We start from the raw sequence: 21,690 nt of genomic DNA, 5'->3' as shown, positions 1-21,690 counted from the left end.
CCTGCATGACATGGTGAATTTCTTCCTGTGCAACTGGCAGTCCCGAGGCTGTGCCGTTTCAGGCTCACAATGAGCTTTTAAATGGAACCTCCGCGGGACCACAACGCCACTTGCTAGCAAAATTACTTGTAATCTGGCAGGCGGGGCGTGGCAGTGGCGTGCCGCCCGCTCCCGCACTGACAAATGTCATAATCAGGCCCTTAGTGTCACCCCTGAGGTACTTTAGAAGTGTTCTCTTTGGGGGATTTAAACTGAAGACTAATGGGCCGGTTTAGAGTTTGACTGCCATGGTTTTATTCCATCAGGGGGACGAAGTAACGTACTCTGTCTCCCTGATCGAGGCCCTGTCTGCCGAATTTTGTCATGTCCTCCAGCCCAAACCATTGTTAGTTTGATAGATGGCTCAGTCAACATGACGGTGGCGCACTGTGCACTAAAAATGTTTTTTTTCTTTTTTCCACAGCAAAAACCCACAGTGGGATTTTGTTTTGGAAAATAAAATAAAAACTGACCTCCTGCCCTTGCCATGGGAGTTTTTCCCATGAAAAGGGTGGCATTATGAAGTTTTCAATGTCCATTACTGCCAGGTTTTACCCACTTTAAATCGGGCGGGCGAATACTTAGCCAAAACCCCGACGGCCCTCCCATCGTTGGGCCATTGGAGGTTTTTGTCGGCGGTGGAGACAGAGAAGTCTCCACCGTCTACATAATGAAGGTCTGCCCAACTTTAAATGAGGTGGGAGGACCTTCAGTTTGATGGAGACGGTACTCTGTCGGAATCACGATGAAGTCCCCTCTCTGCCAAACTCTAAATTGGAGGGAAGTGTTATCCCGGTGCACTCGATATTTTTGAAAATTTTCAACAAAGTTAGTTGATTCTTAAGGCAGTGCTCTAGTCGTCACACGTAGTCTGAACGTGCCTTACAAATGTCCATGAATATTGAGGGTAGAACACACTATCCACCAGGCTAAATTGGCCCATAAATCAGAAGGTAAAATGTATGACCTCTATGAGCCTGGTTGGTTTTTCTGGCACTTCCTCTCGATCATTCTCAAATTGTGCATAGGTCCCAGTCTACGGTGACAAATGACGAGTTTGACAGTTTGCGCTTTTTAACACTATTTCTACTTAAAACTTTAAAAATTCATATCCCTAGTTACCCTTTGTCAGATTTGGGGGTCTCTAGTTGGCACAGATAGGTACTTGTGATAAATAGGGACCCTTGCCTCTAGTCAGGCTAAGGGGGTACACTCCTAAAATACCCCTGCTCATCCCCTTGGTAGCTTGGTACGAGCAGAAAGGCTTATCTCAGAGGCAGTGTGTAAAGCATTTGTGACCACATACAGTAACCCAGAGACAACACTACATTGGACACCACTCAAGGTTTATATAAAAAATAAGTATTCTTTATATAGAATAAATACAAGACCATAACCGACAAAAATACACAATACTATACTTAAAATGGTTGTTTTAGCTTAGTTCAGTTCTTAAGATGCGACACTTTGCATCAATGTACCTTACGATGCGTTGCGCTTTCACAACAAGCAATGTTGCAGCAATTGAAATGCGGCAAAGTTCCGGTGCGGCACGCTTCTACGAGGATGCGAGAATTCTAGGTTCGATGCGTCAACTGCTGCGGCGACACCCGTGTTCAGCGATGCGACTGCAACATCTTCGGCTGCACACTCTTCTCTGATGTTGCGAGAGGCTTCTGCACAATCTGACAACTACAGCGCCGACATTCAAGATGCGACGGTAGTAGCTCCGACGGCGGCGCGCTTCTCCGGGGGATACGAGGCGCTTTTCTCGATGACGTGCAATAGGACAGCTACAGCGCCGACATCCACGATGCGACGGCAGCAACAACGACGGCGACACGCTTCTCCTTCGTTGCGAGACTCTTCTCCTGATGCGGTACAATAGAACAGCTACAGTGCCGACATTCACGATGCGACGGCAGCAGCAGCGACGGAGACATGCTTCCTCTTCGTTGCGAGATGCTTCTCTTGATGCGGTGCAATACAACAGCTACAGCGCCGACATTCAAAATGCGACGGCAGCAGCAGCGACAGAGATACGCTTCTTCCTCGTTGAGTCAGGCTTCCAGCTCCTTGCGACACGCAGTCCCTCAGAAGGCCCAAAACAGCAGCAGGCACTTCCAAAGAACTCTGGGGAGCTGGGGGGTGAAGTCTGTTGTCCCTGAGACTTCAGCAGGAGGAAAGCTATTTTCCAAGCCCTTGGAGATCCTTCACAAGTTGAAAGTAAAGCACACAAAGTTCTTTCTCCTCTCTTTGGCAGTCAGGCAACCACTACAGGCCAATCCCCTAAGCAGCACTTCAGCTTAGGAATAGTCTCCTAAGGTTCCTCTCTTCAGCAGAGGTTTCTTCTTGTAGTCTAAAAGTGATCTCATGTCTTGGGATCAGAGTCCCAATATTTATACCCCAAAATCCTTTGTCCTCTGAGGGCAGAGGAGCCTTTGCCCTGTCCAAACCAGTTCTGGAGCACTCTGTTTACAGGACTCCTTTCCTTTCACAGTGCAGGGCAGAAACATCAGACGCCCCACAGGAGGTGGAGCCAGCATTGTGGAGGGAAAGCACAGCCTTGGAGCACTTTGTTGACAGGGTTCCTTCTCTTCTTTCACTGTGCAGGGCAGAGACATCAGCCGCACCCCAGGAGGTGGAGCCAGTATTGTGGAAGGCAGGCACAGCCCTATTCAAGGTTCAGGTGCAACTCCTCCCTCCCATCTAGATGCAGATCTCCCTATTCACCACTGCGCTGACTAATTCTGTCTCCTGGAATCCCCAGCCCTGTCACTCACAAACTCCAGACAAAGGAATACACAACCTAGCAGAGGCAGGCTTGAAAGGTTAGGCAAGAAAATACCTACTTTCTAAAAGTGGTATTTTCAAACACAGAATGTTAAAACCAACTTCACTAAAAGATGTATTTTATAATTCTGGGTCCAGGCATACTAAACTCGAATTCCATGTTCGCTGAGTCAGTTAGGATTATAAACATGTAATAATCTAACATCCCATTCTGGCCTATGGAGAACAGGTAGCCTTGCAATAGTGAAAAACGAAAATGGCTGTAATCCACTATTAGGACATGCCACACACCTCAGGGCTTGTCCCACCTTATACTTACAGTGCACCCTGCCCTTGGGCCTACCATAGGGGTGTCGGATATCAAGAAAGGGGAAGGTTTAGGGACTGGCAAGTGGGTGCACTTGCCCAGTCAGCATGACAGTACCAGACTGCACGCAGGCTCTGCAATGGCAGACCTTAGGCACATTTTACAAGGCTGCTTCTGTGGGTGGCACAACAAGTGCTGCAAGCCCACTAGCAGCATTTGGATCTAAAAGCCCTGGGCACTCCTGGTGCACTGTACTAGGGTCTGACAAGTAAACCAAATAGTCAATCATGGAACCACCAATCAAAGCATTCATTTACAATAGGGAGCACTTGCACCGTGGCACTGGACAGCAGTGGCACAGTACCCAAAGCATCTAACACCAGCAAAAACACATGAGGCAACAGCAAAAATTGAAGGGAGGCCCAAGCCAATGGTGCCAGGTCTAACACGCTTCTAAGATTTTTTTCATTTTGTTTATTAAATCTTAGTTTATTTTTCTTAGAGATTTGTAGGGTTTTGCATTTTTACTTTATTACTGTTGTGCTAATTTATAAGTATTTTACACATTACCCTAAGTTAAGCCTGCCTGCTCTGTACCGTAGGTACCAGGGAGTTGGGTTCAGATTTAGGTACTTTGAGTGTTAACCTTGCCATGGGTTGTTTTTATGCCCATGCAGTGGGTGGTCAGCCATCCCAAATAATACTCCACTTTCTTACACAGTAAATAAGGAATGTAAACTGCGTCCTTCAGAGAATTTATAAAACTCCTAATCAAACCCTCGAAGGCTTTCACACATTTTACTGGCAGTCGTTGTGTGGGTTCGATTGGGCGGTACTAATTTGCTGCATATTAGAATTAAGTACCTCCTTCCATTTGCATAATAAGGATGTTGGTAATCACTTCGCCTGCACTTGGGGGACCTCACACGAGCCTTCAGCCCCTGTATAGTGTGAAAAATATCATGAATTGGACTGGTTATGGCTAGGGCCACTGGAATTATGTAACTATGGCCTAGATGTATCATCGTTCCTATTTGCGATTTCTTAATAGCGATTTTTACCGAATCGCTATTAAGAAATCGCAAAATGGGATGTATGTTTGCAATCGCTATTTTTTTGCGATTCCTTATTATTCCTAATTTGCGAATTAGCAAATAAGGAATAATTTCCCATTCATTCCTATGGGCCAGGAGGCCCATAGGAATGATTGCGAAATAATTCTCAAATTGCGAATTCGCAATTTGGTAATCGCAATTTGAGAATTATTGCAAGGGTACAGGGGTGTCTCATGGACACCCTGCTGCACCCCTGAATCTTACATGTGTGTGCATATGGCGCACATACATGCCCATGTATGTGTGTCACATGCCACCCTCAAAATTGCCAATTTTTGGTTTTTAAAAGGATTTTGCAAATTAACACGAACCTCAAGTTGGTGTTAATTTGCGATTCCTTAACCTGAATTCGCAAATTAAAAAAGCTTCATACATGGCATTTAAGGAATACAAAATTGTGATTCCTTAAATGCTTAAGCAAAATAAGGAATCGCAATTTTTTGCAATTCCTTATTTTGCTAATTTCACATACATCCCAAAAGATGCAAAATGTCTGTTTGCGATTCGTTAAGGCCGAAATTCTGCGAATTTCGGCCTTAACGAATCGCAAAATGCTTGATACATCTAGGCCTGTAGCTTTTTCTGCCGTTTTATTGATTTGCTGTTGTTGCCACATAATCCATAATCTGCTGCATAATCTGCAGATTTTAACACAAAAATGTTTCTAACTCGAGCGGTTTAAAAGTTAGTAAAAACCTGGTGACGTATTCAGTTGCAGTGGAAGTTCCTTCAGAAAGGCTAACTGGTCATCTTTCATTTGATTATTTCTGTATTTCATTGGAAAACTGACACTTATGAGGTGGAATCTTTGCCCAGACAGTATTACTAAAAATTCCAAAATAATGAATACTATCAAAAATGTGACACAATTGAGCTTTTCTTGCCGCATAATTTACTCAACCCTGCTGCATAATTTGGAGCTCCACTGCCGCATTATTACAGTGGACCTGCTTCTGATAAACCTCCTCATATGCAGTATTTGGTAAGAATGCCTGTGCCTTGAAAGAATTGGTGAAATACTTTACCCAACATTCCTGTGAGGGTGGATACCACCAGAAGGACCCCAAATAGTGCGGCGAGCAAAGCTCCCCAGCGAGGGATGGATACGGTACCGAGCATGTAACTGCAGCATCCTGAGAAGAGAAAGAGGGACACAGAACAATGACTCACAGTGCATAGTAAAGGTCACACATACGGGGAGGTTTACTAATTTATAGCGCAACGCGGTACAAAAGTCAAAGTTGCTGAGCGACATTGTGCTAGGGGAAGAGTGCAGGACAACGCCCCATCGGCTAAGATATGGTGCTCCGGCTTCTTTCTCAGCGTTGGCTCTCCTTAAGGCTGCCTAGTGCATCGTACACACCTTTGCACCATAGTGCACAGGGGCATGCAGGATATCTAAGTTTTGTACAGGAAGGGTATCCTCCCAGTAGAAAGTACAATGTTCATATTGACAAATAAACTTTTCTCTCATTATATAGGTGTCGTACAATGTAGAACACAGGCAATGTCTGAAAAGTTAGGAGTAATAAAAAAGACTTCTCGTAGTTAGAGCATGCCTCGAGGAGGGTTTTTGGTGCACGGCTCGGTTTAACCCCTTGGCCGCGGCGCGAATTACGCTGCGGCGCGCATGGGGGGGTGATGACGGCTGATCGCTGCGCCGCTGTGCTCGTGACGGAACCACGCCTTCATGAGTCATGGGTGGCGTGTGCTCATGACGGCATGGTTCTGTCATGGCCCCGCCCGCTCATTAATTCGCCCGCACAGGCGGGGAATTGATGCCCGTGGGCGGAGCGGCAGCCGCATGATGGACCCATGCAGTCATGAGCACATGCCGCCCCTGGCTCATGACGGCGTGGTTCCGTCATAAGTAGGCAAGGGGTTAAACATATTAATTCTTATGGAGTGAGGTAATAGGTAAAGCACTGAAGAGAAAATATGGAATGCAATCTTCAGATGTTTATTTATTTATTTATTTTATTTTTTAAACTTGTAAGGCGCGACAGCTACCCAAAAAGGGTTTCCCGGCGCCGAGACACAGCATAAAGGTAGCAGGGGATTTCAGGTTGCTCAAGTTATTATTGTTCGAACAGCCAAGTCTTGATGTTCTTTCTGAACCTAGCATGGTTTTCCTCATGGCGAATGTAAAGAGGATTCGCATTCCAAAGGGATGGTCCTAAGTGGGCAAAGGATCTGCCTCCCATTCTTGCAAGTTTGAACCTTGGTACACAGAAGTTGGCAGCTGATTGTGACCGAAGGTTGCGCTTGGGAGTGTAGGGATGGGCAAGAGCTACAAGGTATTTTTGTGCAATGCCTGCTTTGATTCTGAACATATAGTTTAGGGCTTTGAATCTAATTCTGTTTTCTACCCTGAGCCAATGGAGCTCACGACGGAAGCTCGAGACCCCGGAATTTTTAGGGATTCTGCACAGTAGTCTAACAGCTGAGGTTTGGACAAGCTGCAGCCGCCGAACTACAGCTTTGTTGGAACCAAGGTACAGAATGTTTCCGTAGTCAAGCTGCGCTTTTATGAGGGCATTGACTACCGTTTTTTGAGTGGAGGTGGGCAGCATCCAAAGGATTTTCCTCAGCCATTTGATGATAGTAAGGCATAGGCCGACAACTTTGCTGGCCTGTTGTTTCATGGAGAGGGAGCTATCCATGATGACTCCCAGATTACGTACTTGGGTAACTGGGGTGGGGAAATTTCCCATCTGGTTAGGCCAGTGGGAGGGGTTCCAAAGATCGCGTTGTTTCCCTAGAAGAAGGATCTCCGTTTTTTCTCCATTTAGCTTTAGTTGATTTCTTGTCATCCAGTTGAAAATGTTTTGAAGCCCTAATTTGAGGAGAGACGGGGATGAGGGACTGGATTCAGATAGGGAGAAAATGATCTGAGAGTCACGGCGTAGGTCATGAGAGTGAGTCCAGATCTGTCCGCTAGGTCAGCCAATGGGTCTGAGATATAGGTTAAAAAACAAGGGACTTGAAATAGATCCTGGGGTACTCCGTGTGGGGCTTTAAAGTTTTTGGAACATGCCGAAGAGGATGTGATTTGGAACGTCCGTTGAGTCAGGAAGGACCTGATCCATTCGAGTGCTTTCCCACGGATACCATTACTGTTTAACGCCATAATGAGTGTTTCATGGGATATGGTGTCAAAGGCCACGCTCAAGTCTAGAAGCACGAGCGCGACCGTTTGACCATTGTCAAGGAGTTTCCGGATGTTTTCGGTGACTCCCAGAAGAGTTGTTTCTGTCGAGAAGCCAGCACGGAAACCCGATTGAGAAGGATGCAGGAGAGAATTGTTTTCAGCAAAGTTGGATAGGACCGAGTGGACGTGTCTCTCTAAACATTTAGAAAAGACAGGGAGCAGGGATATAGGTCTATAATTTGCTAAAATTTCCGGATTTGCTGTGGGCTTGTTTAGCAGTGGAGTTGTCATGGCGTGTTTCCAGAGGGCCGGGACTGTGGAAAGTTCTAAAGAAGAATTTAGCCTGTCGACGATGACTTCCAGGGAGAGATCGTCCATTTGTTTGAGTACTTTAATGGGAATTGGGTCCCGGGGGGAGCCGGATTTAATGGTCTTAAAGATGGTCTTCAGTATGTTGACCGTGGTGGGAGGCCAAAATTCCAAGGTATTCTCAATAGAGGGGGCATGGTCCTTGTCAGACTGTGGGGAGGGATCATTATTGTTGCTTTTTATGTCCCTGATTATCTTGTCGATTTTGTCTGTAAAGAAACAGGCCAGATCTTGGCATTGTTGTGTATTAAGTGGGGGAGCAGTGGCTGTGGTTTGTGCACCCGCAAGTTCCTTGACCTTGTTAAACAGAGTTTTGGGTTTATTTGTTGCTTCCATGATGGTATTTGAAACAAACAAGGCTGGCGCTTTCGTGCAAGCAGTATGGTATAAATTCCTGGCGTTATGGTAAATCTCTTTTTTGTCAGGAGCGTAGTCCTTCCGCCACTGACGCTCAAGTGCCTTGCATTCCGATTTCTCAATTTTCAGAGAGTCGTTAAACTAAGGGGCTGGGTGACGGTGGCTATTTCCCTTGATGTGAGGGGTTGGTAAGCAGTAGTCAGCGGCGTCACTAAGCCATTGTTGAGCAGCTTCTGCTAAACTTTCCATGTTATGACCTTTTCTAGGGGGATTTTCACGGAGTGCTGTATTTAGTTTTGCCATGTCAAGTAGTTTCCAGTAGTATGTTTAAAATGTTAAAACCCATTTTGATGATTTGTGATTAGACACAGAACTCAAAGACTCTGGATTTACATTGAGCCCTTAAGAAGTGGTTTTAAACTGCAAAACATGTGTTGGCTGGATGTATTTGTTTGGAATAGACCAGGAGTAACAAACATCAGTGTATATTTTAATAGAAACAAAGAGGCAAAGAATTTTCTTATTTCAAAACAAAAAATGTATAATGTACATATAAGATAGGAATAACATGGACTTTAAACTTATGAATTCAATTGAATATGTGTACATCTATGAATCCTTTTGACTTTTAAATAAATATGGTTTTAAAATGTTGATAAACCAGTTGTAAGAATGTCACTTAATATCTCTCCAAGAGAAAAGCAGTTTGATGTAAGTTTAAAACTTCGTCAAAACTGTTTCACCCATCAGACCGGTGACCCCCTAGGTCCCGATAAAAGTGCTTAAACAGTTTCAAAACAAGAAAGTAATCTTACAATGCTTATTTTTGAGAAGGATGTAAATAAGTATATATGGGCCCATAATCAGATGATAGAGAGACTAATTGCTGGTAAAAGCTGATTGGTGCCTGTAATCTTAGGAGAGGGATCCACCAACCCTGGCAGTAAAATCTAGAGGCAGATGTATTCATTTTTAGTGCAGCGCAACAAAAACAAATATATATATATATATGCTGAGCTGCTTTGCCCAAGGGGAAGAAAGCAGAGACACATATTTTAACAAGTAAACACCATGTGAAAATGAGCTCAAAACACTGAATAGTTTAACATACTGGCAGCATATAGTCGGGGCTTACAGTTCAGTTGCCTTCAGAATTAAACATGGAAAAACAGACACGCTTCATACGTGATATTGGTACTTAGAAGATGGGAGGTCTAAAAGCTCCTATCAAACGCTTGTGCTACTGTTTATTTCTTATCAGCGGCACAAAGCCCAGGCAGTAGAGACCGGTAGGGATTGGTTGCGGAGCAGCTGACCAGCCGCTGCTCTGGAGCAAATGAGGCTGGAGGAGGCGGAGCGCAGAAGGGGAGAGAGGAGAGCCACAGCAGGGCCCGGCTGGCTACCGGGCGTTTTCGCATGCTGCCGAGCTGGTGGCTGATTTCGTTGATGGGGACAGAGGGGCCACCGAAAAATGACAAAAAACCGTGCTGCCGCGGTTGTCGATGCCTTCGTGATTCTGCACCATCACGAAGGCATCGACAACCGCGGCAGCACGGAGGAGCAGGGAGGCCGAATTCGTCAATACAGAGCCATATATTGGGTCTTCCATTTCTAAGAAGAATTTTTGGATGCGACAATCTTCAAGAGTCGTGTAATTATCAGTGAGAACCTGAATAAACAGCAGGTTTTTTGTCATTTTTCGGTGGCCCCTCCGTGCACTTTCAACTTTCGTGCATCTTTAGAGAAGCTTCAGCGAGAATAAATCCGCTAAAGAGAAAAAATTCTGATTGATGGATGAAAAGAATTGATACATTCATCCTACAATTTCAACAGATATCAAATTGTTGTGAACGTCCTGAGGAAGGTGTGAGGAATAATTTAAGCACCGAAACGCTGCGTCGACTGTGTTCACTTGCTTATATACGATTGTTTTATGAATTGTCCACCTTTTTGGTGGCCCATATTGGTTTTAATTATTTTTTAGATTGTAACCCGTTCGGGAGGTAATACATTTTATTGTTCACATTCTGATATATTTTTTCACTTGGTGTTATTATCTTGCCTTATTCATTTTGTCTACTTGTCCATTTTAGCACTGCCCTGCTTTAGGTACTATTTGTGTAGTTTCCTGTTCTATAGGTCTCCAAAGTATTCATTTTTCTGTGTTCATACTTTAGGACATCTTACCTAAAACAAACTAAGACAGGGTGTATATCCTTTTTTAGTCCACAGTACAAGAGACATTCATCCATCACCAGGCTACGAGTGGTGCCCTGAGGAAGTTTGAGGAGGGAGAAAGCGCAGTGGCATGAGTGGTGCCCTGACAGGGGTGAGAGGCAGCCAATGAAACTACTGGCAGATAAACACAAAAACAAGATGGATGCCTACAATGTATCATTTTGGAGACAAAAGTAGTAATGCGTTAGCAATGAGAATTCACATTGTTTTTCTATCAAATGTAGTTGTAAATCTCTTTAGCTTAAATGTGGCAGCCCGCGGCCCATGCAGGGGGCCCCCTATAGGAGGGCAGCTGCCTTAGTGCCACATGATGGCACACGGCAACAGTCCTGTGTTGTAGGGACCTCCTATGGGTTCGGCGTGCTGTGTGCTCTCCTGCAAACTTGTCGCTCTCTTTGCTGGCAATCCTGCACGGCGTTTGGATGTGTATCCCTGTAGCTGTACCTCCTTCCGGCGAGTCGATTAACTCCCCTCCCCACTTTGCTAAATAGACATGGCATCCAATGCCTGACCATTGCCGGGGCTGCGGGCAGCCACATAGGGGGTTGGTACAGCTCCCCAGGTCATTAGTTGACTTGACCCTGGTGCCCCTTTCGCACCTCTGTTCCACGCTGCCTGGTGTTACGTTGGCCTTGTTACACGCTTGTAATGTCCTCCGGCTGGGTAGCGGTTCAGTCTACCCGTGCCCGGAGGTGACACATGAGCGCTGGCACCACTCGCCATGCGTGTGTTATAAGTAAAGAGGCGGCTCCTGCAGTCGGGACCATATGGTAAGACCACAAGTGTGTGTCACGTCTTCATTATGGCCGCCGCCACACTAACTAGTCAACCGCGCGCGGCGCCCATTACACTGGCGGTAACAAGCCCAAACTCTCTTTGATCTGCTGGTATCTGTGAGTGGCCTGCGCCATCAAACCAGGCCCTGCAGCCACGTGAGGAGCCAGCTAGATTGTCACCTTTGCAAGCCTGCTGCCACCTGTAAAGGCCCTGCAGCCATTGGGAGTGCCTGTGTGGAGAAAGTGACCGACCTTCAGCCCCCCTCGCCTGAGCCCGCACACTTGATTGTCCCCAGCGCCCTGGAGAAGGTAGGAGTGGAAGTGAGGCTCAGTACCCACGGTATACAGGAGACAAATCCCGACTGCGCCACCGTCACTCTCGACCAGGCGGCTGCCGCCCCGCCCAGTAGGGAGGCAGTGCACGTGCCGTGAGGTATGACCAAAACTGCGTCAGGATGGCGCCATAGAGCCCTTTGTCGTGGATGGTGCCCCTTCCTCCCTCGCCCCTCGATGGAGGGACTGGACTGACCGTCTCCAAATCTATTTTGAAGGGGCAGTTATAGCCTGTGTTAGACGCAGAGCCCTACTCCTTCACCTAGGGGGCAAGGACATACACCGGATTTACAAAACACTAGTGGAGGCCACATCCAAGAAGTATGTGAAGCTGCTCAACGCTCTTAATGCGCACTTTGACCCAATGGCGAACAGAGACTATGAAAGGTTTATTTTTCGCCAAGCCAAACAGGAAGCGGAAGAGTGTTTGGACACATTCCATGGGCGTTTGAAGGAACTTGCCAAAACGTGCGGTTTCCAGGACGAACAAGAGGAGATCCTGTGCCAAATAATACAGGGGTGCTACTTGTCCAAGCTCAGAGTGAACATCCTCCAGGAGTCTGGTAAATCCTTGGCTGATATCCTCACCCTGGGTTGGTCAAAAGAGCTATCGCAGGCCAGAGCATCCCACATGGAGGCCGCCCTCCACCACCCCATCAAGACAGAATAGGTAAACGTGGCGGAGAAGGTGAACATGGTGAAAGCCAAGTCACGCCAAAGCCCAGGAAAACGGCTGCAAGACAAGAAAGGAAGAATGTGGCTACTGTGGAGGCACGCCCCACCGCATGCAGGACTGCCCAGCAAGAGGCAAGCGGTGCACAGCCTGCGGGTGGATGAACCATTTCGTGGCAGTATGCAGGTCATCGAAGCCCCGGAAAATCGCGAGGCCGCCCGATGTCAGGGCTTCGGTCTCTGAATCCTGTTAACAATTGGGAGAAATTGCTTAAATTTGATCGGCACCGAGCCGTGTACAGAGCCGCACTAGCGCCACTCCAGCGGGCTCCTGCTTCAGCCCCGTCTTCCGTGTGTGTCGTCAGCTTCCTCCCATGTGCGTTAGCCATCAGAAATCCCTGGACCTTTTGTGTTCTCCTACTGAAGGTGGCACTGTAGGAGACCGTGGCAGCTTGCTGGTGTTGTCGCCACCCAAGCGCTGGTGATTCAGGTGTGGTGGTGAGTGTTTGATGTTGAGGCACTCTTCGTGCTGTGCTGGACTTCTTATGTGTTTTACTCTACGAGAAAGAAACCAGCTGTGGGGAGTGAGCTGCAGCAGCTCTTTGGCTTTCTCTCCTGCTGGTCGTCCTCAGCTGTAACGTAGCCCATCAGTCTCTAGCGCCTTGTGGACAGGGGAGAAGGTACGGGGATCAGTTGATTCTTTCCATCACTAACAATAGGTTGCTGGCCCTCTTGCTGCTGAGACTCGAGCGAAAGACATCATCGGCAAGAGGGGGCCAAAGCGCCACCGGCGGGTGGCTGCAGGGCGCTACACAGGGCAAACAGGAGGGCAGCATGGCATGCTTCACCTCCTCTTCATCGCCAGTACATGGGCACGCTGTCTCCCCACCCCACGAGGGTGCTGTAGGTGCCGGATGGCGTCACTCCATGGTACAGCGGCACTTCACCTCTTTTCTCTCCCAGGCCAATTTTGTGTAGGCTCACTGTTTGCTGCTGCAGTTGCATGCCTTACAGGCACCAGTTGCAGGGTGTGTCGGACTGCATTTTCCCTCATGGCATGGCAGAGCTGCAGCCTAGGTATACGTGGGGTCTGACCCCCCTCGTCACCAATATAATGTTGTGGGCCCTATGCCCACATGCTATTAATTTTCAACACAAACACCGGAGTATTATATTTGGAAATGGACACAGGCACGTGCACCCGGGCCCTTTTACTGGCAGAGTCACATCATTTGTGACGCCTGTGATGGATGGGTGTGGGGTGCATATGTGTCCAGCCCTCGAAGGAGTAGCTGGAAATACAAGTGCCTGCTGAAACATTAGAACGTGTCCAGCAGGACACTACAGCAATGAACCCCAATCCGTGTAGATATGTTGTGCGCCTGACTGCAAAATGAAGCCAGGGAAAAGCTACCATTGTAGTTGTACGGTTTCTTTGCTGTAATAGCTGTACGTGGTGTTGAGTGTGGGTTGGTGGGGTGTTTGGCGCCGGTCAAACTCGCGGGGGTTGTCGGTGTGTGCTGGATGGGAATGCACGCAGTGGCCTGTTGCATTTTTTGGGCCCTTTCGTCTCTGTGTTTTGGTGACACCAGTCGTGTGGGCCTGTGTTGTCATGTGATTTAGGTTATCCTGAACAACAGCAGAGCAAGCGCCAACAAAACTGAATAGAAATAAAGGAAAGCTTGAGTAGGGTTTCCCTGTGAGAAGAGACGACCTCATGGCTCATGGCTATAACGAAGAGGATACGTGGGGAAAACGATGCAAGGTCCACTTCGCAGTTCAACCACAATACCTTCGCTTCAGGAAGCGGCTCAAGACTCATCTTTTTCCCCAATGATTCATGCTTACCCATAACACTGATCTTCTGCCCCCCCACCCTTTCGCTTTGCCCTCGGCCAGTTGAACTGAAGAGATAGGGTTCCTAGCGCTGGGATACTTCAGGGCGACTACGCGCTCTACAAAAATAAATAATAATAATAATAATAATAATAATAATAATAATAAAATGGAATGATGAAAATATATATTCTGTTTCTTTTCCGATTTTAACCCTTTCGCCGCGGGGTTAATTCCCCCGCGGCGCTGGGGGAAGGACGCACGCAGCGCCACTGTGCTTGTGACAAGCTCAGCTCATCACGCTGCACAATGGTGCTATGCTCATGACCACGCCCATTTTTCGGAACGTTCAGCAGAGCGGGGGAATTAGCCCTGCGTGTGAACGCCGCACGTGTCATGACGAGCTCAGCTCGTCATCAGCACAGCGCAACCGTGCCTCATGACGAGCTGACCTCGTCATGAGCACGGGACGGGTTAATTGGGCTTTCAATTAAAATGAAGTTGCATTGCAGAAGAGTGAGAGAAAATAATGAACATACATTTCTCTGCAGGCTGGTGGACTGTGCAGCCCTCGCTCTTTGGGAGCTCGGCGCAGTTTTGCCAGACGGGCTATGAGTCGTTTCTCTTAAAGAATGAAGAGTGTTCTCCATCCAAATATGTACTGCCATTACTGATTTTAGCCTGACCCTTTTATGCCCGATTACCAGGGTTCCTTTCATCTTGCGTACAAGTGTAGCACCAAGACAGGAGCCCCACCCAATGGCGCAGGAAGAAAAACAAGCATTTGCAATGCAATATGTCTCGCATTTGTGATAGAGCTATTGCCCCTGTAAATGACAATGTATTTTACCCATGTGTTTTGCTTTGGAGTGAAATTGTATGGGTTGAACTGGAATCGTTAGTTGTGGAATTGTGTGGTGTGTATCCGAATTATGTGACATGGTGAATAGATAGGGGCATGAGCTGCACAGAATAGACAGAAAGAAAGATAGAGAGGGGTAGGTAGTTTGTGAACAAAGTGGTGAATGAACTCTAGATAGAGGAAAAGAAAGTGTGTGAGAAAGAAGGGGAGAGCAGGCCAAGAAGGAGCGCCTGTGTATGCAAAAGACTCCCCTAGAAGAGGAGGAGCCCGTGGTTTGAGGGACAGAAATCTTGAAAAGGCACAGGAAAGAAATTGTGCTTGAAGACCTGAAGTGAATCAATATGACAGTGGTGGGAAGAGTGCATGAGAGAGTATAGAGAGAAGCTATCTCTCTGGAGCATGGCTTGAGCAAAGGAGTGGGTTGAGACAAAACTCTGTGTGCTCTGAATCCTCCAATTCGCCTTCAAACACAAGGAAAAAAATTTTTTAACACTGTTCCGCCATCATTTTATCTACCATGACATTTCAATCTAGCATGGATGGTTTATGTGCCCTATTTCACTCTGAAGGCAGTGATTTTAGAAGGATTAACTTACACAACACAGAATGGCATGCTGTGGGTAAATTGAGAGCAGCTCACTTTGAAGCTCCGTGGGCTCCTGCGGTAGCGTAATTGTAAAAAAACAACAAGCTGGTCAGTAATGCATAGAAAAGAGCCTAAATGTTCCTCCTCTTAAAGATAAGGACATGGATGGTGCCTCAGTCCATGCACGGGGAAAGGGCAGATTGAGGGAAACGTTGCATTCGTGCTCGGAGGGTGGGGGAGGGCTCTACACGAAACCGGGAGGGTGAAAGCGCTAATGTTGAAGCTCTGTGGGCGTAAAACAAACAATTTAATGGGAGGGTCCAAGGGCGAAATTAACGACTCGCATTAGGTACATGCCCCAAAACAGTCTCTCAATACACAAAAGAGTACCTAAAGGTCGAAATTACCACTTAACTGTAAATGCAGCCCCAACACCATACAGACAACACAGTGGGAACAAACAGTGTGAACTAAGTGTGATAATAATCGAGTTAAAACTCGAGGGCATAGGGAAAAATTCCCATCAGAAACCACACTGTACCACCCTCTTTTGCATCATTTGGGTACTCCTTGCCCAGGAGACATAACAGAACAAAAACAAACGGCTAGTTGTTATCTTGGCCGTATTCAAATGTGCATAGAGTATACTTATAAAGGGAGGTAGTGTAAAAGTTGACAGTATTGGTGTGGCTATTGAAAAAGCAGTGTAAAAGTAAGTGAAAAAAGTGAATGGTGCAATACTTAAAATTGGATAGGCTAGGTGGATGTTAATGATTTATTGTTATCCCCCAGGTGTCCAACTCTAAAAACGAAGTGCAGACACAGATTTAACAGAATATCCGTGATCAGTAGTGGTCAACATGTTTCAGCATATCAACGAACATTTTTCATGCCTTCTTCAGGACCCGTTGTAACATAACTACTGCTTTTTTGTGAAAGATAAAAATTAAATCACCTGAAGTGTCCAGGTTGTGAGTACAACCACATACCGTTCGTTGTGGTGGTTGCGCTTCACCCCACCTGGCTACAGCTCAGGTTTAGAGGAGCACCGCTCTGTCCGTCGGTGTCTCCCGGCAGTCTTCCGAACTGTCTGGGGGGGCCTGCATTTACAGTTGAGTGGTAATTTCGACCTTTAGGTACTCTTTTGTGTATTGAGAAGCTCTGTGGGCTCCAGTAGCGGTCGGTGGTGGGAGTGTTGCTGGGCAGTGCCTTAGGGCGGGAGAGAGGGGGTGGGTGGGGGGTAATAAACTATGGAATGCTGCCAAATGCAGGTAAGTAAACATATAAATTGATAAAACGTATTTCGTTGCGCGCAGTGCAGCGCCAAATTCGATGCAGTGCACACAATGAAATTCATTTTATTAATTTATATGTTTACTTACCTGCATTTGGCCTTATTCCGTAGTTTACTACCCCCCACCTATCCCCCCTCTCCCGCCCTAAATCACTGACCGGCAGCACACCCACCACCGACCGCTACTGGAGGGCTCCCGTGGTAGCATAATTAAATGAAGTATGGCAGAGTGGGGGTGGGGACGCAGCAGTGTTCACAAGGGAAAAATGAGTGAAAGAAAAATCATACCTGCTAGCCGCTCCAAGAGAGAGGACACTGTTTCCATGACTGGCAGGAGTTTATATGGAGGCTGCAGAGGTTAAGAGAAGCATGCAATATCAAATAGTACCTGCATTAAAGCATCAAAGCGGACGTCTACTAATCAAGGAACGGAATTAATGTGTAGTTCAGCGGTGCTCCTCACCAAGAAAATGGAAGTCACGTAACGGTCCGAGAACCATTTAGGACTCAATCAATGGTAAGCAGCAGGCAGGCTTAGAGTCCTTTTGGTGATTGCAGCAGGTCTTGCAGACAGCGCATGTGTGCTGCCTAAGCTCGTCCAAAAAGGGAGTGACAAGAGGAAGGATTGACCACTAGCAAGCAAGTATTTTTTAAAGGACACTGAAACAGTCAAATGAAAGCAGTGGGCGAGCTGTAAGTCTGCATATAATTATATATAAGTTTATACTAGAGTATATTCAGGAGATTTCGACTGCTCGACCTAAAAACGAATTACTGCCTTACGGATACAGCCGAAGATTGGCTTGTATCCCTCTACTGGCCAGTCGCACTGCTCTGAAAACGGGCTGAATGAAGGCAATGGGCACATGAATTACTTTATGCTACCCACCTGGTACCATCTCGAGCCAGTGAAATGCATAAGTGACAGACTAGAAAGGCAACATTATAGTCCTTTGAAAGCAAATGTTTTATTAAAAATCATTTGCCTATTAAAGAGTGTGCTTACTCTTGCACGCTTGAAGGGGTTTTACACAACACAGTCAAATCAGCGTATTTTGAATCATTTTTTTTCTTCTGATGTCACGTTTATCCATGAATTATGTGAGCCGCTCACTAGTTGGGTCTCAGTAGGCGAAAAGGGTGGGAAGCCTGTGTGCCCGGCCTCATGAACTACTCCCTCTCCACATCACACTCTAGAAGGCTCAAAAGCTGTCATTTTAGAGCTTAACTTATCAGCAGTGTACAATGCTATGTGCCAAGTGATTGACGTTAAAAGAAAATGGCAATGGACAGGGCTGTTGAAAGCGGCTTTAAAGAGGACCTATGCCCTTCCTCCTCACCAGTCAATGCCAACAGGGGTAGCCTGACCTGCAGCTTGGCAAAATGAAGTACTTTTCCCTCATTTTTCATATTAACCGAAGAGTTAGGATGGATTGCTGGCGCCTTTTTTGAAGCATGTAAATGTATATGTATAGGCATTTATATAGCGCACTACTTACCCGGAGGGTCCCAAGGCGCTTCGACCGCTGCGAAACCCTTCCTGGCTTCCCTGAGAGATGGTCCCTTAATGGGTATTTCCAGGGTGAGACCAGGCATCCCCGGCGGTCTGGTGGGGCCGTTAGTGAAGATGAGGCAAGCTAATGCCCAGAGTTGCCGAGTGTGATCGCTGATCAGAGTGGGCACCGAGGCGAGAATTATCGAGTCCGCTGACCCTGGTCCAGAAACCTGCCGCGCCGGGAATCGAACCCTGGTCCCGGGCCGTCCTCTGCTTTCGGGTCTGCCGCCTCTAACCAGTGAGAGTGTCATTATTCCTGTGATTTACAATAATTCCCATCTCCTGGCTGTGCTGAGCTCGGACCCGACTGTGGACGAGTTATCCATCCCACTCTATTAGCTCCTAGGTTGACTGTTCAGCTCCTAGTAGGCCAGACTGACAGGGCAATGCGTTTAACTCTAGGCAGACTCGATTGTAGTGTTGAAGGAAGCCATGCATCACCAAACGACAGGAACACAGAAATCACATTATTTACTTCCAGGGCGGGAGATAGAGTCCTGGTGACGTCGAGGCCAATGGTCATCCCAGATTTAGAACAACCCGATCACTGGTGGCCGAAAGCCACTCCCATGGGAGTGATTTCCTAGTCACGTTTGCACTCTCAGACAGTGGAAAGGCCCCCACTTCCAGTGCTGGATGTAGAATTGCAGAATAAAATTAGCTGGCGAGAAAGTTGAGTAAGTTAAACACTCCCAGCTGACACCTGCCAAGATATGCAGGTCAAACATTTAGATCGAGGGAGACCAGGTTATGTAGTCGATAGATACCGCTATATTCAGGGCACAAGTCCTAAAAAAAGAAGTGGGGGGACTCTCCAAGGTAGGCGTGGTCACAGGAAGTGACATCACGACAGGAAGTGACATCACAACAGGAAGTGACATCACAACAGGAAGTGACATCACATGTAAGGCAGATCTATCATTTGCATATAATGCAAGATTTAACAATTGAAGCTGCTTGGTACTTAAGCCTGTGACTTAAGGTCCCTGTATGGAGGAATTAGCAGCCCAAATGTGGATGAAGTTTGACGAAGGTGACATCAACACATTTTCAAAACACTACAGGAAAGTTTGACTGCAAGATTTTGTATACATTACAGGTTCCCAGAGAGGCTGCTTCCCACACTCGACAATGACTATTACACACACTAGGGCTCCATATTCACGTTATTCTATCGATGAGTGTTATATGTTATCTCCCCACCTATTGTAAACTAGCGACTCTGTATTACATAGTTTTGTCCCAGCTGCCTCTCTCTAGCTGTGGCTAGATTTATTTATTTTATTTATAAAGTTTTATATAGCGCTAACTTGATCCTGAAGGATATCAGAACGCTTTACAATTTGCAGGAAAGGTAACAAATCAGAACATTAGTCTAACATTGGGAATCTTGGTTGAAGACAATGGAGCTGCCGGGGCATTAACTTGGGTCAATGCCTAAATTTTAGTTATATTAACTGGCCATTGTATTTATTTTAGCAGATTTATTTATTTCTATTTATTTTAGGAAATGTATTTAGTTTTGGTATATTTTAGTTTGACTTATTTGCCTTCATTTACTTCAGTGCAACAAAATATAAACATTGCTTTACTTTGTATTAATACTGTTTATTTTTGTGATAGTTCCTAAAAAAAGGGCCGATTATGACTCATGCATTGTAATGGTTGTTTCCCCCTTTACAGAGACTACTTACTATAAAATTGGGGTGGGCCTAGCTCATGATGTCATTTTGTGGGGACCCCTTGAAGAAAGCGGCCAGAACCTTTGCAAAACTTTGTGCCCCCCTATCCAGTAGTGCAATTATCCAAACACTGACAGGATTGAGCCTAAATTAAAAATATACTGACATACGTAATGCCGTCAGACGTCATCATGGAGTCATGTTTAAATGAACAATCCAGCGCCATCCTACACCTCCCCATTCCACAAAATTATACAATTCAGACCGACAACACAAACTAGAAGGGGGCGTTGCTGTCATCATTAAACATTCCATGTGGAAACAGCGACACACGGAAGAACACACAAGGGTACACCATCATACTACTTACATTTTGTAGCCTGGTGTCAATTGTTCAATGCAGGGCTTAATTTGTGCCAGTGCTTAGCGCCAGCACTTAATTGGCAGGGCCGGGTCTAGTGGGACTCCGATTCTACACGCACGAGGCGCACAGTGCATGTAAAATGTTTTAATTTAACTTACAGCACACTTGCTAGTACTAATACTTAATTAACTCCTCAAGTCTCGTGCAGCCGCATCGCATTGTGTTTAGTTTTTCAGATCTCAGTTTACCCTTAATTGTTCACGATCACTTGAATAATGAAATATTCTGAGTGGGAGAGCTCTTTGGCAGCACTCTGCCAGGTTTCTCTCTCGTCACTCTCATGCTGCTGTGTTAAAGAGCCTCAGTTCTACCGCACAAAGAATTAGGGTGACCAACTGGCATTGGTGCAAATTCAGGACGGTGAGTGTAAAAATTCAGGACAAAGGGTCAAAATTCAGGACACAAATTCAGGACAGGAGGTCAAAATTTAGGACAAACTTCAGGACAATAGGTACGTTTTACAGACCCATCAGAGGTCGCGCTATAGTATATAAGTAAGCCCAGCCATTTCCAAAAGTATTCAACCATTTGCAAACCTATCCATCATGTATCCTTCCATGTATCATTTCACTCATCCATCCCTTCATCCATCCCCTCATCCATCCTTCCACTCATCTCCATTAACCATCCATCTATCCACCCTTTCACCCTATCCATCTGTACACTTATCCATCCACTCTTCATCCCATCCATCCATTCACTCATCCATTCAGCCATTTACCCTTTCACCAATCCAGCCATCCTTTCACTTACTAATCCTTCCACCCATCCACTCTTTTAGTCATCCATCCATCCTCCCTTTCTCTCTCCATCGACCCTTTCACTTAGCCTTCCTTCCATCCATCCATCCACCCACCCATCCATCCATCTACTCATCCACTCATGAATCCATCCATTGCCCCATCACTCATCCATCTATCATTTCACTCCTTCACACATCTATTCATCCTTTTGTCCATCTACCCTCCCTTTCACTCACTCATCCATCCTTACACCCACCCTTTCACTCATATGTCCATTCATTCACCCTTTCACTTATCAATCCATCCATCATTTCACTCATCCACCTACCCCCATCATCCACGCACCCACTCATCCATCCTTTCACCCACCCACCAGCCGATCCACTGATCCATCCTTTCACCCATCCACCATCCACCCACTTATCCATCCATCCATCCATTCCTTCACCCACTCTCCATCCATCCTTTCACCCACCCATCCATCCCTTCACCCACTCTCCATCCATCCATCCTTTCACCCACCCATCATCCATCCATCCATCCATCCATCTGTCCTTC

At 46.4% G+C, this 21,690-nt stretch overlaps 1 protein-coding gene across 1 annotated transcript in view; it reads right to left on the bottom strand.

Annotated features, from left to right (window-relative positions):
• LOC147665124 (C-type lectin domain family 2 member D-like) overlaps positions 1-21,690 on the bottom strand; it is a 64,993-nt gene that overhangs the window by 40,174 nt on the left and 3,129 nt on the right. The window contains exon 2 of the mRNA XM_086949755.1: positions 5,280-5,387. Coding sequence (XP_086805881.1) covers positions 5,280-5,387 — 108 coding nt within the window. The remainder of the gene's footprint in view (positions 1-5,279; positions 5,388-21,690) is intronic.

This window comes from Lissotriton vulgaris, unplaced genomic scaffold (assembly GCF_964263255.1).
Source record: "Lissotriton vulgaris unplaced genomic scaffold, aLisVul1.2 SCAFFOLD_668, whole genome shotgun sequence".
NCBI lineage: Eukaryota > Metazoa > Chordata > Amphibia > Caudata > Salamandridae > Lissotriton > Lissotriton vulgaris.
This window is presented reverse-complemented; position numbering and strand designations above follow the sequence as displayed.